The 14,640-nt window shown below is 43.5% G+C and overlaps 1 protein-coding gene across 1 annotated transcript; it reads left to right on the plus strand.

The window, feature by feature from the left end:
- Positions 1-1,996: 1,996 nt before the first annotated feature.
- DLK1 (delta like non-canonical Notch ligand 1) lies at positions 1,997-13,802 on the plus strand. The gene is made up of 5 exons (XM_019481580.2): positions 1,997-2,169; positions 2,413-2,476; positions 2,909-3,039; positions 8,342-8,483; positions 12,786-13,802. Exons 1-5 carry the CDS (start codon positions 2,103-2,105, stop codon positions 13,528-13,530), a joined length of 1,149 nt encoding a protein of 382 aa, XP_019337125.1. The 5' UTR covers positions 1,997-2,102; the 3' UTR covers positions 13,531-13,802.
- Positions 13,803-14,640: the final 838 nt, after the last annotated feature.

Genomic DNA, 14,640 nt, shown 5'->3' on the forward strand with positions numbered 1-14,640 from the left:
TGGGGGGGCATGGTGGCCGCTGGAGCACGGCAGGAGCGGTGGGAGCGCAGTGGCGGTAAGTGGGGGAGCTCCCACAGATGCTGCTGGCATCGTCAGCAGCAGGGGGTGGGGGTGGCGAGCACTGACCAAGGGTCAGCGACCACCCACAGCCACCGCCGGCAGCAGCAGCCAGCAAGGATCACGGACTGACTGCAGACTCTGCCAGCGAGCAGCAACCGCCTGCAGGTGCCAGCAACAGTGTTGGCGGTGCCTTTTTGCAGGGGTGCACTTCCACATTCAGTGGGTGCACATGCACCCGTGTGCACCCCCTAAGCATCACCCCTGGGAGAGAGGAAGCTCCCAGCTGCCTCATCCCCTCTCAAAGCACTGAGGGACTCAGGAGCCAATGGAGTCAAAAGAGATTAGGAGGAATCAGACAGACTGTAATGAGCCATGAAGTCAATGGTTCTTAGTGCCCAACCAGCTTGTGAACGTTCATCCCAAGTCTTGTCTTTTGAACGTGTGTTGTAAATTTCCCTTGAGCATGAGGATAGTGAGGTCGGAAAGTGAGCGGTTCTTCTGTGAAAGGTGTTCTCCTACCTGTGTCCATGTTCTTCATCTTCTTCTTGCGATTGTTCATTCTGCGGAGCCGTTTTAGTCTAGCTTCACCCATGTAGTTCCCATGAGGGCACTGGATGAGCTATGTCTATCCCACCATGTGGTATGTGTAGGGCCTGTGGGTTCTGATGGGGCATAAAACTCACTTTCTGGCCACACTATCCTCATGCTCAAGGGAAATTTAGCAAGCGTGTTCAGAAAGCAAGCCTGGGAACAAAAATTCATAAGCAGGCTGGACACAAAGAACCAAGGACTGAACCTAGACCTGAAGAAGAATGCACCAAATTAGAAAACATGTCTAGCTTGACCCCAACCATGCAGTTGGCTAATAAAAATGTCACCCAAAAAATCCTTGCCTTTCACTTTTCACAAACAATAGTTTACATCAGGCTGACTAGAAATCCTTTCTACAGTAGTTGGCCAGATTTATTTTGCTTGACCCTTCCAGTGCCATCATTACAGCTACCTGCCAACAAAAACAACCCAGAAAATAACCCTGTGCAAAGAAGCTCTGGGCCCCACACGTCAAGAAGGACGCGGGCAGTCTGGACAGAATCCAGCACAGAGCAACAAAAATGATCAGGGACCGGGAGATGAGACATATGAGGAAAAGCTGAAAAAAGTCCAGAGAAGAGAAGACTGAGGAAGGATTTAACAGCAGTTTTCAAATACCTGAAGGCGGATTACAGAGAGGACAGAGATGGGCTTTTCTCCCGGACCCCAGGGGGCAGGACTAGGAGCAACAGCCTCAAACTGCAAGGGGGGAAATGTGGGTTAGAGATTAGCAGAAACTTTCTGACTCTGAGGGCAGTCACGCACTGCAACAGGCGACCTAGAGAAACTGTGCAGTCTCCAGCCTTGGGGGTTTTCCAGACCAGGTTGGACAGACGCTTGGCTGGGATGGTCCCCTCAGGGCTGGTCCTGCCTGGGCCAGGTGACCCGAGGTCCCTTCCAGCCCTGCTTTCCAGGAGCCTCAGTAGAGAGGGGTGACGCGCTTCCCCGCACCCCTAAAACCTCTTCTTATGCCAGCTGTGTCTATGGGTTTTTTCCTCTACCCGTCAGGGCACCCTGAAGGCTGGGGACCTCCCAAATCAGCAGCCCCGGTTCTGGTTGCGGGTTGCTTTATTCCCTCATGCCCGGGTGGGACAAGGCGGGGTGGCGGTAAAGCTGAGCCGCCTCCCCGTGTCCTTGGAGGGGAAACAAGGCCCTCGGGACCTGAAGGGGGGCGGGAGGAGACGGGACCGGGGCACGAGGGGCAGCCGGGCTGAGCCGGGGGGCCGAGGCGAGGGCAGCATCCGGCTCGCGGTGCTTTGGGGCCGGGGGAAGGCGGCGGAGCTCCCCGCATCCCTCCCCCCTTCCCTCCCTCCTCCTCCTCCTCCCCGTGCCCGCTCCTCCCCGCCCCGTGGCGGCGGCTGGGCGCAGCCCGTCGGAGGGCGCAGGCTGCACACGCCGCGGGCTGCGGCAGAGCGGGGCCATGCCGGGCGCGCTGTAGCTGCACCTCGGGCATGGACGGCCGCGCGCCCGGGCTGCTCTGCTGCCTCCTCCTGCTGCTGCTCCTGCCCCCGGCCCCAGGTGAGCCCGCGTCGCTGCCCCCGCGCCCCGCTCCTCCCCTCCGAGCAGCCCCGGCGCCTGCCTCGTCTTTTCTGTGGGACCCGGGACCCCCCCCGTCCCACCCCGCGAGCGTTTCTTGGGTGCATTCAGCCCCGGGTGGGGAAGGGTCGGGTCCGCCACGCCCGACGCTGCGGCGGGCTCGGCCGGCGGGGCAGGGGGCTCCTTGCCGGGGCCGCACGTGGCTCCCCTCTCCTCTCCTTCCAGGCACCGAGTGCAAGGCGGGCTGCCACCCGGACAACGGCTTCTGCCACCTCCCGCACGAGTGCAGGTAACGGGCTCCCCCGGCGCGGGGCAGGGGCTGCTGCGGGAAGATTTGCTCCTGTGAAAGGAAGAGCAGGGAGCAGGCGGAGGAGAGGCGTTTCCAGCGGGCAGAGCGGGTGGAGGGAGCCGGCTCCCGGGAACCAGCCCCACTCGAGACTCGGACATCGCAGCAAATCAGAGGGTGGCTTGGAGCACCCATAACCGTGTCCCTGGGCCAACCTCCTGCTGCTCTTGCTTGCTTGCTTTCACCTTGAATCGTTTTGCTTTACAAAATCCTTTGTTTGCGGTATTTTACAAGCACCGAAGTGATCTTTTTGCAGCTGTTAGAGAGAGAGAGTGTGAACAGTGTTATCTTTAGAAGTTGTGGGTTGAGCAGGTGACTATCCCAGTCATGATTAACTGTGAACCCGGTCTGCATCTTTCCTTGTGTCTGTTTCAGGTGTCAACCTGGCTGGCAAGGAGCTCTCTGCAATCAGTGCGTTCCTTTTCCTGGTTGCTTGCACGGCAGCTGTGCCAAACCGTGGCAATGCATCTGCGAAGAAGGATGGGTTGGCAGCCTCTGTGATATAGGTTTGCACATACTTTATTGATAAAGTAACAGAGGTCAAAAGGCTCCCTCTGGTGTTGGAAGCATGCAAAGGCTCCCTTAGATAACTGCTTCCTGAAACGAATACTTCACCCAAAACCGAATGAGTGCCTCTACAGGTGCATTAACACACTTGAGTTAATGTGCATTAAATCTAATACCTCCAGTGTGAGGTACTAAAACAGTGTTCATTAGCCTGTCTTCAAGCACATTAACTAAATAGCACTTTTTTCAGGGATGCTTTAAAGCACATTAAAATAGGCTAATGTGCATTAAGGCGTGTGTGTAGGTGCACCCAATTAGATGCACCCTTGAAGTCCCTTCTGATTATTATTATATGAAAAATTATTTTTTTTTGCTGGAGTGGGAGAAAACCCTAAAAAATCATAGTATAAGGAAAAGCATAGTATTTTTGCAATAATCTAGTCATGGGCTTTGCTATGACAAGACATCAAATTCCAATTCCATTTTTTAACTTTGATTATTGTGTGCAAATTATAATAATTTCTCAGCTGGTACCAGTAAGGTAAACGTCTCCTTTTGTATATCAAATTATTTTTAAAAAATCATTATCCAATAAATAAATAGTGTATAAAAATGAAAAACATGAACTTGGTCCTCAACCAATTGTCTTCAAATACAAAGAGATACAAACAGAACTCCTGGAAATTACCATGCCTGATTCTTCTCTAACTTAAGCAACTGCAGATAAAAAATAATTCCAGTGGTGCGATGCAGTTACATTGCTATTAAACCAGATAACTCTTTATGAGGAAACAGTCCATTTTCCTTCCCCCATCTTCTGGGTTTTGCCATTTTTCCAGTTTACCAAAATTTATAGCATGTTGCTGCGTTATGTGGCTTGATGTTCAAGAAATCATTATTTCTTAGGCAATCCGCATTGGGTAAAGATTTCAAAACCACTTCAGTGACCTAAGAGCCTAACTCTGCTTTTCCAAAGTGATGACGTCTGGAAACAGACACCGCCTTTGTGCCACCATAACTTTTTTTTTTTACGGTGGCACAAAGTGAAAGCAAATAGATATCCATGCCCTCTCACATGTCCCAAAGTTTTTGTGGTTGTACAAAAGGTAGTAATAAGATGTGCCACCTTTTCATGGTAGACATTTATTTGCTTTATGGTAGGAGAGCACAAGCAGCTCTGAGCTACCCCGCACTATCCAGCCACCCCAGCCAGACGCTCCCGGGCCTTGAGGGGTCCAGCCCCGCCCCGTGCCCCAGGAATTCCTGCATAGGACCAGGCCCCATAAGCCCCAGAAGGATCTGCCTGGCTTTCCCCTCTTACAGAGACACCTCCCTGACACACTGTGGGAAGGCAGTTATGCTGCTTCCAGTCTAGGAGGCAAATCACCCAGAGCAGTGTTGTGTACTCAAAGGTACTTCCTAGCACGGGAAGATGAATAGACATAGCAGCCCTAGTTACTTTGAGAATGGGACTTAGCCGTGTCTACACTGCAAACACAATGTGCCAAGCCACGCTGTGTTGTTCCAAGAGTGCTGCCTCCTGAACTGGAATCCAGTAGCTGGGGTTATGCAGCACTACAGCAGGTGCCGTGAGTCATCCCCTTAAGCTCCAGAACATTATAGGTGCCTTTGAAAATTTTTGCCATTATCTTCACATTTATTATTTAAAGCGTGGAAAGCATATTTTCAAACAGGTATTGATTCAACATATTTCTGTAATCCCAAGCATTCTGTACAGATTGAAGTCCAAAACCCATTTTTTCACTCAGCACACTGAGCCAGTTTTCCAAACAGAGCCAAGGGCCAGTCATGGATAAACAAGGCATAAATAGTACGATATAATTGCCAATAACCTGTGTGAACATTTTAGATATGTTTCAAGTCCTGCCATTCAGTGGGTTTACCTATTATAACCATGTTTTTGCATTTTGCATGTGTGGTCAGGAGAGAAAAGAATCTCCCCTGCAGTCAAATGGTGGTACAAATGATTGCAATGACCCAATAAAGCAATGTAACCTGAAATGGAATAGCTGTTTAACCATTGGCTAGGACCATCCTTGGCCTCTGTCCCTTTCTTTGTTGTATAAAGTTGCTGTAGTTTGCTATTATTCACCTGTTAACACAGACAACTAATCCCACTTAATGCTTAATTTTTGCAAGAAGGGGAGGCAACCACTGTTCTGTTTTTACATGAAAATGCACATGAATTGGTATCTTTAGCTACTGTGTACAGTCTTAACTGTAAGTTTACAACAAGACACAGTATGCAGGAAATCTATGTTTATAACTTTGCTCTAAAAATTCAAGAAGGGTTTGTGAGCACTGCAGCCCTGAGAAGGGAAGTTTTTGCACTTCGTCAAAGTTGTTGCTTTCTGGAGCTATAGGAGTTAGCTCTGCACGGGGTATTTCTGTATGCAGCCACTGTTTTGACATTGTAAAATGACAGTGAATACTACAGAAAGAGAGTGTATAAAGAGTGCAGAACTGAGAGTGGAAAAAGCTGAAGAGGTCTATAGAATCAAAACCCTAAATACTTTAAAAATATGCACATATTTTCAGTGGCTAATTTTCTAGTTAGACAAAGAAAAAGTGAGAGTTGACTTTGAATTGCATTATTCTATTTTGTGCAAATTTCGAAGAGGATTAGCATAATACAGCCTTTACAGGTTTTCATTGTACCTCTTGGAAATCCCCAGCTGGGGTATTTTAGATAATGCATGTGAACATGTGTAGATATAGTAAGTCACCTGATTGTCATCTAATAGCTATTTTTACTATCATCTGATAGTCATTTTTACTAGAGGTGGGCCTAGTCCACAGCTGAAACATTTCTCAATGTCTAAGATTATTACAGCAAAAGCTGTGTTAACTGACACTTTATTAGCCAGAAAGCTCTATTAACCGGCATCTAAGGGACACGGCAAAACCGAAACCGGAAGTACCACTTCTGGGTTTCAAACCCGCTGCGAGCAGAGTTCTTGCCACTTCTTTGGCCCACAGCCCAGGGCAAAGCAGCCTGAGCAGGGCAAAGCGGCCTGCACAGGGTCTCCCTCCCTGTCCCCCAGCACACTGATGCCGGGGAGCGCACCAGATGGTGCACATTTGATTAACCGGAATATTTAATTAACTGGCATCCCCCATTCCCCGGGCATGCCAGATAACAAAGCTTTTACTGTATTCAGTTTAGAGGTTTGCAGTGGCTCATTATAAAGAAGAAAGCCAGCAACTTGGTGTCATTTATTGCTACAAGTGCATCTTCATGAAAGACATAGCACTTCAGAGATAAATCTTAGGGCCATTCCTAGCAATATCTGACTCACCCACTGCTGGCCAACTGCTTTATAATGGGTTGAACTGAACCTTTAAGTCAAATGCTCAGGTTGTACATTTAACCTTTATAGAATTACTTAAATGTTTGAAACTAAGTACAGTTTAAGCACTTTGCTGGCTTGAGACCAGTTTGCAGAGCACATTGTGGGGTCTGGGGCCATATGCATGTTTAGAACACACGTTCATATGCCAGCGTTTCTCCTTCTGTAGCTGCTTTTGGGGTATGTCACAGGGGGTGGGTGTTCCACACCACATGGTTTACAAAACAGAAGGAAAGCCACTGCAGTCCATTTCCATAGAAACTAAAGCTCACAAACTTCCATTGTTCTAACTATGGAGTTCAGAATATGTACCTGTTATCTTAATGACAATTTGTTTGAACTATACGCTGCATCATAGCGGATAAGATCAGTGGCTCATCTTGTCTTCTCTGATACTGGCCAATACCAGATATTCAAGAAGAGGTTCAAGAAATTCTACAGTAGGCAACTATATAATAAAATGCTCTCACACCAACAGTCAGGGATCACATTATGCTCTGAAGCATAAGGTCAAGCATATTCCTTGCAAATATTATTTTAATTCTATGTAACATAATGGTGCCTATTACTATTGTCCATGTAAATATATAATAATGTTTTGAACCTTCTAAAGCTCTTCGACTCAGTGATATCTTAAAGTTGTCCATGTTACCCAAGAAGGTAAGAGTGGAAAAATTAAAGGAAAGAGGCCTATTTAAAATAGAGAAATTATATTTTATTCTTCAAGGCTTTTAAGCAGTATTTCCTAGCTGGAGACTTGTTATGCATTCTTAAGTGCTTAGTTTCTTTAATGTTACTCACTGTATATATATTTCAGGGGGTCTCTGTGTTCACATATCAGAGTTTCTGTTTGGTTAGCTACCATTAAAGCTTGCCAAAATGGGTGACAGGCAACATTGCTGCAAAAAGCAGTCAAGGTTATTTTAGTCCTTGTGGAAACTAGAGCTTACATGTAAAAGTGCACATAAAGCAGTAGTGTTGCAATCAAGACAGCCAGAGATACTGAAACACAGATATACTAGAATATTGTACTATACTCTCTATTAGAAAGATTAGTTTTCAGGAGGGATAGCTGGAAAAATGTTAGAGCTATAGTTAACTTCTATATTTTTTCATGATACTTATTTAGGTCAAGTTATGTTGTGGATTTAGATGTGGAATTTAATATGCCTTAAAAGCTCATTTATTATTTTAGAAGATATGTACATACATGATGTCAATTGAAATGAGCATGTGAGCTTGCAAGAACCATCAAAAAGCTACCATGTTGTCTTAGTTCAAACATAAATTTAAAAAAATGTTTTAAAAGCTTCAATAATTGTTCTTAGGGGACTTAGATCAAGAGGGCTATTGTGAAAGTGTGCATGACTCATTATGCAAAACACGTAGCACAGCTAAATCCCATACAGCAAAGGCTACGATATAGAGTGAGAAACAAGTTGAGATTTAATGGCATTTTGTAGCTTACTGATGGGACAGGCTACTTGTGAAAATTTGTTAATATACTGTTTTCAGATTGCAGTTGCTTTATCTGAATTGCAGGCTTGGAGAATCCAGGAGTGTAAGATGATATTTATAGTAATCAGAAGCTCTTTGCTAGGCTAATATTATATTGATAATGTTACTTATTTATAGACGGGAGCAATCAGAGCGTATTTTATGAAGTGGGAGCCAGCAGGAGAGGAGCAACTTGACAGTGATTGAAGTAACTGAAAAAATCTGTCATTCCTTTACACAGAGTAAAGGAAAAAAAGGAAATATATCAAACGCAGGATGAGGAACCTTTAGAAGTGCATTTATTCTATCTCAGTGTTACTTTTTAATGGCTATTTCCTACATGAATAATTATGTCCTAGTTTTCTTCATGTACTGACTATTTAGCATTATACATTACTGTGTTTTAATATAATTATATTTACATTTCTAACAGATATTCATCCTTGTTCTTTGAAACCGTGCACAAATAATTCAACTTGTATAGAGACTGGAGATGGAGGATATATTTGTTTGTGTGCCCAAGGATTTACAGGGAAAAACTGCCATCTGAAGAAAGGGCCCTGTGTTATTAATGGGTAAATATTGATTTCTGATGTAAACCTTCATGATCCTTAATTTCACTATTATTTTTCCAGGTTTCTTTCTTAAAAATCACAAAATGTTAGTGGTACAGCATAAGTGTTTTCAGTGTGGTTTTTATGCTTTTGCTTCTAGTCTGTTAAGCAAAACTGCTCATTCTAATTAATTCCTCTTCCACATCAGGTCAAAGTTTTATCCGGAGTTTTTGTGTTTAATTTGAAAACCAAAGTTGAAAATTTTCACATGTTGTGATAATTTTATATTTGTGTTTCCTTTTTTTCCTGTTACCTTGTGAACGTGTTTCCCGTATTCAAAGTCCTTCTGAGATATAATTAAAAATGTCGTTCCCTTAGGACAAACAGAGCAGTGGCCAACCACCAACCATTTCCTGCTCAAAATAACCCAGCCCCAAGCCAGGGATTTAAGTTGGAAGATTTTTCTCTTTACAGGAGCAGAGAAGAAGGGCCATGGGAAGTGCACTGTTTTCTCAGGCAAGGGAGGAGTGAGGGAAATTCCTTTTTTTTTTTCAAGTAAACGGAAATTACATAGTCCTTACATGAGCCCCAGATTCTTTAAATTCAGCAAGGCGCAGGCCTCCCAAAATTATCTAAACAGGTAGGCTTTGTAGCAGTGTTCAAAGGTCAACAAATATGGGCTATTTAGACTGGTGAAGCAGAAGGGGATTAAAGCCTGAGGTGGAGGAGCTTCCACCAGCAGCATTTCTTCTCCAGCCAAGGGACTGCAGAACTGCTGCTTATCTCAGGGGGTTGGGGCCCAAATGCTCATTTGTGTAGTCATATTGCTAAAACTGCCTTGCTGTTGTTTTTTGGGCTACATCCAAAGCCCAATGAAGTCACTAGCCTGAGTCCCACTGATTTAGCCAGACTCTGGATTGTTCTGCTTAGAAGGAACTTACTGAACTTGCTTTGGCAGCTTTTCTCATCCAGTCACAACAGTGTATGGGACACAGCCAGTTTTAAATCTGGTTAATCATTTGTTTGCTCAATTGCCAAAACCGCATGTGTAGTCACAATACCAAAAGTATTAATTAGATACATGTATGAGTAGCCATATGGTACAAGAAGGAGACATGCAGATGATACTGGTATGTGTTAACATGCAAGATAGGAAGTATTTTTTAGGTCTGAAGGATAAGCTACATCTTCTAAAATGAACAAAATCAGCATGAGTAAACAAAGTCAGTTAGGCATGTAATGAAACATACAGGCAGATAAAAGGCTGCAACAATCATGTGGATCCAAAAGAACATAATCTCATGGAAGCCTGAGGTACTGTGATACTATAAAGTGCCAATGCAGTGCTATATTCATGGCTGAACTCAATTCACTGTGTACAAAATAGACCTTAAGGGAAAGGTCTTTGTATCTTAATAAAGAGGAATTTGACTTGCATTGTGACCACATATTATGTTGGCTGCACATTATATTGGCGACACTTTATGCAGGTAAGCTCTCTGAGTTCCCTGAAATGTCAGCCCAGCCTCTGACACAGCTCTGCATGTGCTCTGAGCTCCTCGAGCTCCCCAGCTGATCAATGCAGGCTCTAGTCTGCTTTCATGGACTCCAGAGCCAGGGGCTGCATGCTACCACTGTTCGCCTTCCCTTCCTTCCCACCCTCTCCACTGAATTTAGCAGCAAGGAAAAAGAGGGGATGATTAGCAGTGGAGTTCACCCCCTGGGCTCTGGAGCTGTGTGAAAGCAGGGGCTCCAACCAGAGGCCCGTGCTGATCAGCTAGTGAACTCAAGGCTCCTGGCAAATGTGGGGCTTTGGCAGAAGCTGTGCTATGATGCCAGGAAGCTCAGAGAGCTCACTGCACATGCACAATAAAGCCAACACAGGGTGTATCTGCACTACTGCCCCTTCCTGCCACCCTAGTCTGCCCCTGAAAGCCAGCTCCAAACTAGGTAGCTCAGGTTCTAGAAGTAGTCTAGCTGCAATAGCATGAAGCTCCATGTGGGATGTTTGATCTCACTTGCAGCAGTGTAAATAAGCTTGTGCAGAGCTCTGTGTTTCTATGGGTAAACTGCTACTGATCCCCATGGTAGCTTGACTATCTCTATATGTTACTGATGTGGGCAATGCAAAAATGCAGCTATAACACTGGGTGCTTATTCCAGTGGCCTAACTGGGTTTGACCTCTGCAAATTTTCCTTCAAGTTCTATGATGAACAGGAAATGTGGTGATCAGACAACTTAAAGCATTATTTAATGTTAACAGTAGGAAAAAAGTAAAGAATGAGAGAGAAAGGATCATAAAACAATACAAGGGTCACATGGATGTCTAGCTTACCTAAGAATAACTTTGGCTAGAATGAGAATGACTTGCTTGGGGTTCTGAAGAAGTTCAGCATCTCTTCCTTCACACAGCTCTTGAGCCCGGGGGAGGAGGAAGGGGGTGTGAGTGCCATCACTGTTGCTTTTCCCCTCTTTCCCCCTGCGGCTGAATTCAGTGGTGGCAGGGGAGGGGGAAAGGACAGGAGAAAGGAAGGTGAACCATGCAAAAGTCGTGTCTCCAGCCTGAACCTGTGCCAATCAACTGATGAGCTCAGAGAGCTCATGACATGCAGAGCTTCCAGTAGAAACTGCATTGCCATGCCAGTGAACTCAGAGAGCTTGCTATGCATGTATCATGCAGCTGGAGGAGATTTAGCCACATGCTTCTTTCTGCAATCCTGGGTCCTCCTGGGGATAGCTCATTTTTCATGACCATTTAGTGCTTGACTTTTCTGTGGAGACTAAAATAAGGAGGGTAATTGTCCTAGCTTTTGTTGTGTTGATATCCATCAAATATGAATTGGAATGAGATAGTTGACTCAATGTACACAGGCTACAAAACAGCCACAAAATGTTAACAACTTTTGGACACTGCTGATCTGGTCAAATTCAAATTTGGGACCTAGCAGTGGAAGGGGTTTTTTTTATCCTTGTTATGCATCTTCTGAGCTCCCTCCAAGCTTCTTAATTTTGCATTAACATAGTTTACTGCGAAGTAAGCATGTGTGTGTACATGTGCACATGCTTACTTCTCAGTATACCTCCCTAATCCTGAGTAAATTTGCTACCTAGAACCCAGGGGGTTCCTGGAGCAGCAGGGACCCATTGCAAGGCTGCAGGGAACTATTGCAAGGCTGCAGGGAACTGAGTGAAAATCTTCTCCCTAATCCCTGCATGTGTGGATGCCTGCCTGAAAACCTTTACTCCTGGTTAGCCTACACCAGAGTAAATCTAGGCTGGAATAAATGCATGTGTAGACATGCTCACTAAGTAGGACGTACATGATCAGCTCCCCAAGGTAGCTACATCCAGTAGATGGTATTACAGGGCCTGTCCATTAGGTGGCAGAAAAGCCAGTTTTTATTGAACAAATGGCTATCATAGAATAAAGTTGACCAAGGAAGTAGGCACATGATTGGTTCATTGGTGTGACTTACCCTGATGCAGAGTTACTATTCACTTTCTGAGAGGAAACTCAAAGTAGAGTTAGACTGTTTATTGTATGTCCACCGCATACCTACAATAAAGTCAATTTACTCTGTAGTAAATGTGTGACATGCCCACCTTCCTACCTAATTCCTTTGAAATACAGATTTTATTGTATGCATTTTCTCTGTTGACCTTACCTTTCTCTGTTAATATATATCCAAATGATTTGTCAAACATTTGTATTGTTTTAAAAGCTGTAATGTTTTGCAGTTCCAGAAATTCTTCTTGATTTTCCAATATACAGTGTGTGACATAAAGCTATAAAAATACAATAAAAACAAACCCCCCCACATCTGGTTGCTATGCTTATATACTTTTTACATGGACCATTTCATACCTAGATTGTGCTATTACTAGTTAGTAAGGGGAGAAGTAAAAAGCCAAATTGGCCATGTTTCTTTATTCAGTTACTCAGGCAGCAAGCAGTCTTAGATCACAAGATCTAACTGGGCAAACAAAGTGGGCAACTTTGATTTAAAAAATAGTTTTGAATCTTTTCACATCTCTTGAGATAAGATTTGCATACTTGTATGAGCATCCTGGCCAAAATACATGCAGAAGAGATTGTAATATATAGTGGGACATTAGAATATAGCATGCATTGACAAAGATAATGAAATTCATTCTCGAGTCAACTCTTGTGACTTCAGTGGATTTCCATTAGGAATCAATATGGATCACTATTTTATAAGGCAAATTAGCCTGTCCAGTTATATAAAAAGTTTCACTGTGGCTTATTCCATTTGAATTTTACTTAAACTCCTGTGTGTGATTTTTGTTATCTTTTGTTGTAGCTCTCCTTGTCAGAATGGAGGAACATGCGTTGATGATAATGGGTTTGCACCCCATGCCTCCTGTCTGTGCCTTCCTGGTTTTGCTGGCAACTTTTGTGAAATAGATACAGATGACTGTGAATCCAACCCTTGCAAAAATGGAGGAACATGCACAGATACTGGTGCAGGCTACAGCTGTCATTGCCCCCATGGTTATACAGGAAAATCCTGCAGCAGCCGTGTTATATTCTGTGCTAGCCACCCATGTGAAAATGGAGGAACATGTAATGAACATCCTGAAAGAGGATTTGAATGCCTTTGTAAGCCAGAATTTGTTGGTGGAACCTGCAAACATCCCAAAAGAAACACAAGTCTTGATGACATCAATATAGAGACTAAACACACAGAGAGTTATAATTTACCCCCAAATGCTCATCAACAATCAGTGCATCATCAAGAACATGAAGTCTTGAAGATAACAATGAAAGAAACAATCCAAAATGCAGACCCTTTGCTCAATAAAAGCCAGGTGATATGTTTCATTGTACTGGGCTTACTTACCTGTCTTGTTGTTTTGGGTACTACTGGGATTGTATTTTTCTCAAAATGTGAAATGTGGCTTGCGAATGCCAAATATAGCCATCTTCTCCGCAAGAAAAAGAATTTTTTTTTGAAATCTAACAATGGGGAGAACCTCTCAGTTAACATTATTTTCCCAGAGAAGATCAAACTGACTAATTACACCAAGAACTATACAGCCATCTAGGCATCTTTGAAAGCCTAGCAGCAACTCGCAAGATTTAGTAGCAATATGTAAAATATATTGAACTTGTTACCTGTGGTGGCCATCCATGTTAGTAGTTACATTTGTTGTAGTTTGTGCTGAGTGGTAAAGAAATATAATGTATCTGTATTGTCAAATGAATTTTTCATTTCTGAAAATAAAAGTTAAAAAAAAAAAGGTTACAAAGCAAGGGATGTTAATCTAATTTTTTTAAGGCATCTTTTTTTTTGTAAAATAAAAATATCTTGCCACAAGAGCTGTTTTCAGCTTTTTTGTATTGTGTACATCTTGTTTGGGAAAGGTACTTGTAAATTACTTATTAATCTAAAAATGCCTATTTTCAAAATAAACACTAATTAATGGCTATATTTATTAGTATTGCAAATTTATTATGCTGGAGGAAACTTGTCACAGACATTTATACCCAGTGCTCCTTTTCATTGGGATAAAGTCTTTGTAATCAATTTTAATCTGACTCATTGTTTTGAAGTCTGCTTTCCTACAGAATAATACAGTGTTGCTAATACGTAGAAATAGTTGGGGAGAGAACAAAATTCAGTTGTGTGAAGGTGAGAATTCCCCTTTCAGTTTTAAGGTAAGTGTTTGTCTTTTCATGGGTTAGCTTAAAATTGCCTTTGACCATTATACTCCATATTACAGGCACTAACTTTGACTGGTCCCATAAATGTTAACAATAAACCACATTACCTGTTGTAACCCTAGAACTGTCTGGAGGCAAAGAAAAGATTGAAAATACTGTTGTCTGCTGATACCCAGCTGAATCTGTTTCAGGTTAAGGATCACTTTAGCACAATGAGTCACAACTAGGGTTCTGCAGCACCCTGAGTACCATGACATCTTTTTAGGGGTATCATGGGGTGATGCTCCATACACCTACACAAAACACCTACACATGATTTACAAGATAAACCCTAAGATTTCAAATAGGTATCCATAGTGTTGAAAACATTCTGACCTGCTGTGGTCTTTCTGAGGTCTTTCTTTGCAACAGAATTGTTTGATTTTTCATAGTTCAAAAATAAGCTCAAACAAAGAGCTGGTGTTTTCCAAGGGGTGCCTGAAGTCTATCAA

This window comes from Alligator mississippiensis, chromosome 2 (assembly GCF_030867095.1).
Source record: "Alligator mississippiensis isolate rAllMis1 chromosome 2, rAllMis1, whole genome shotgun sequence".
NCBI classification, from domain to species: Eukaryota; Metazoa; Chordata; order Crocodylia; family Alligatoridae; genus Alligator; species Alligator mississippiensis.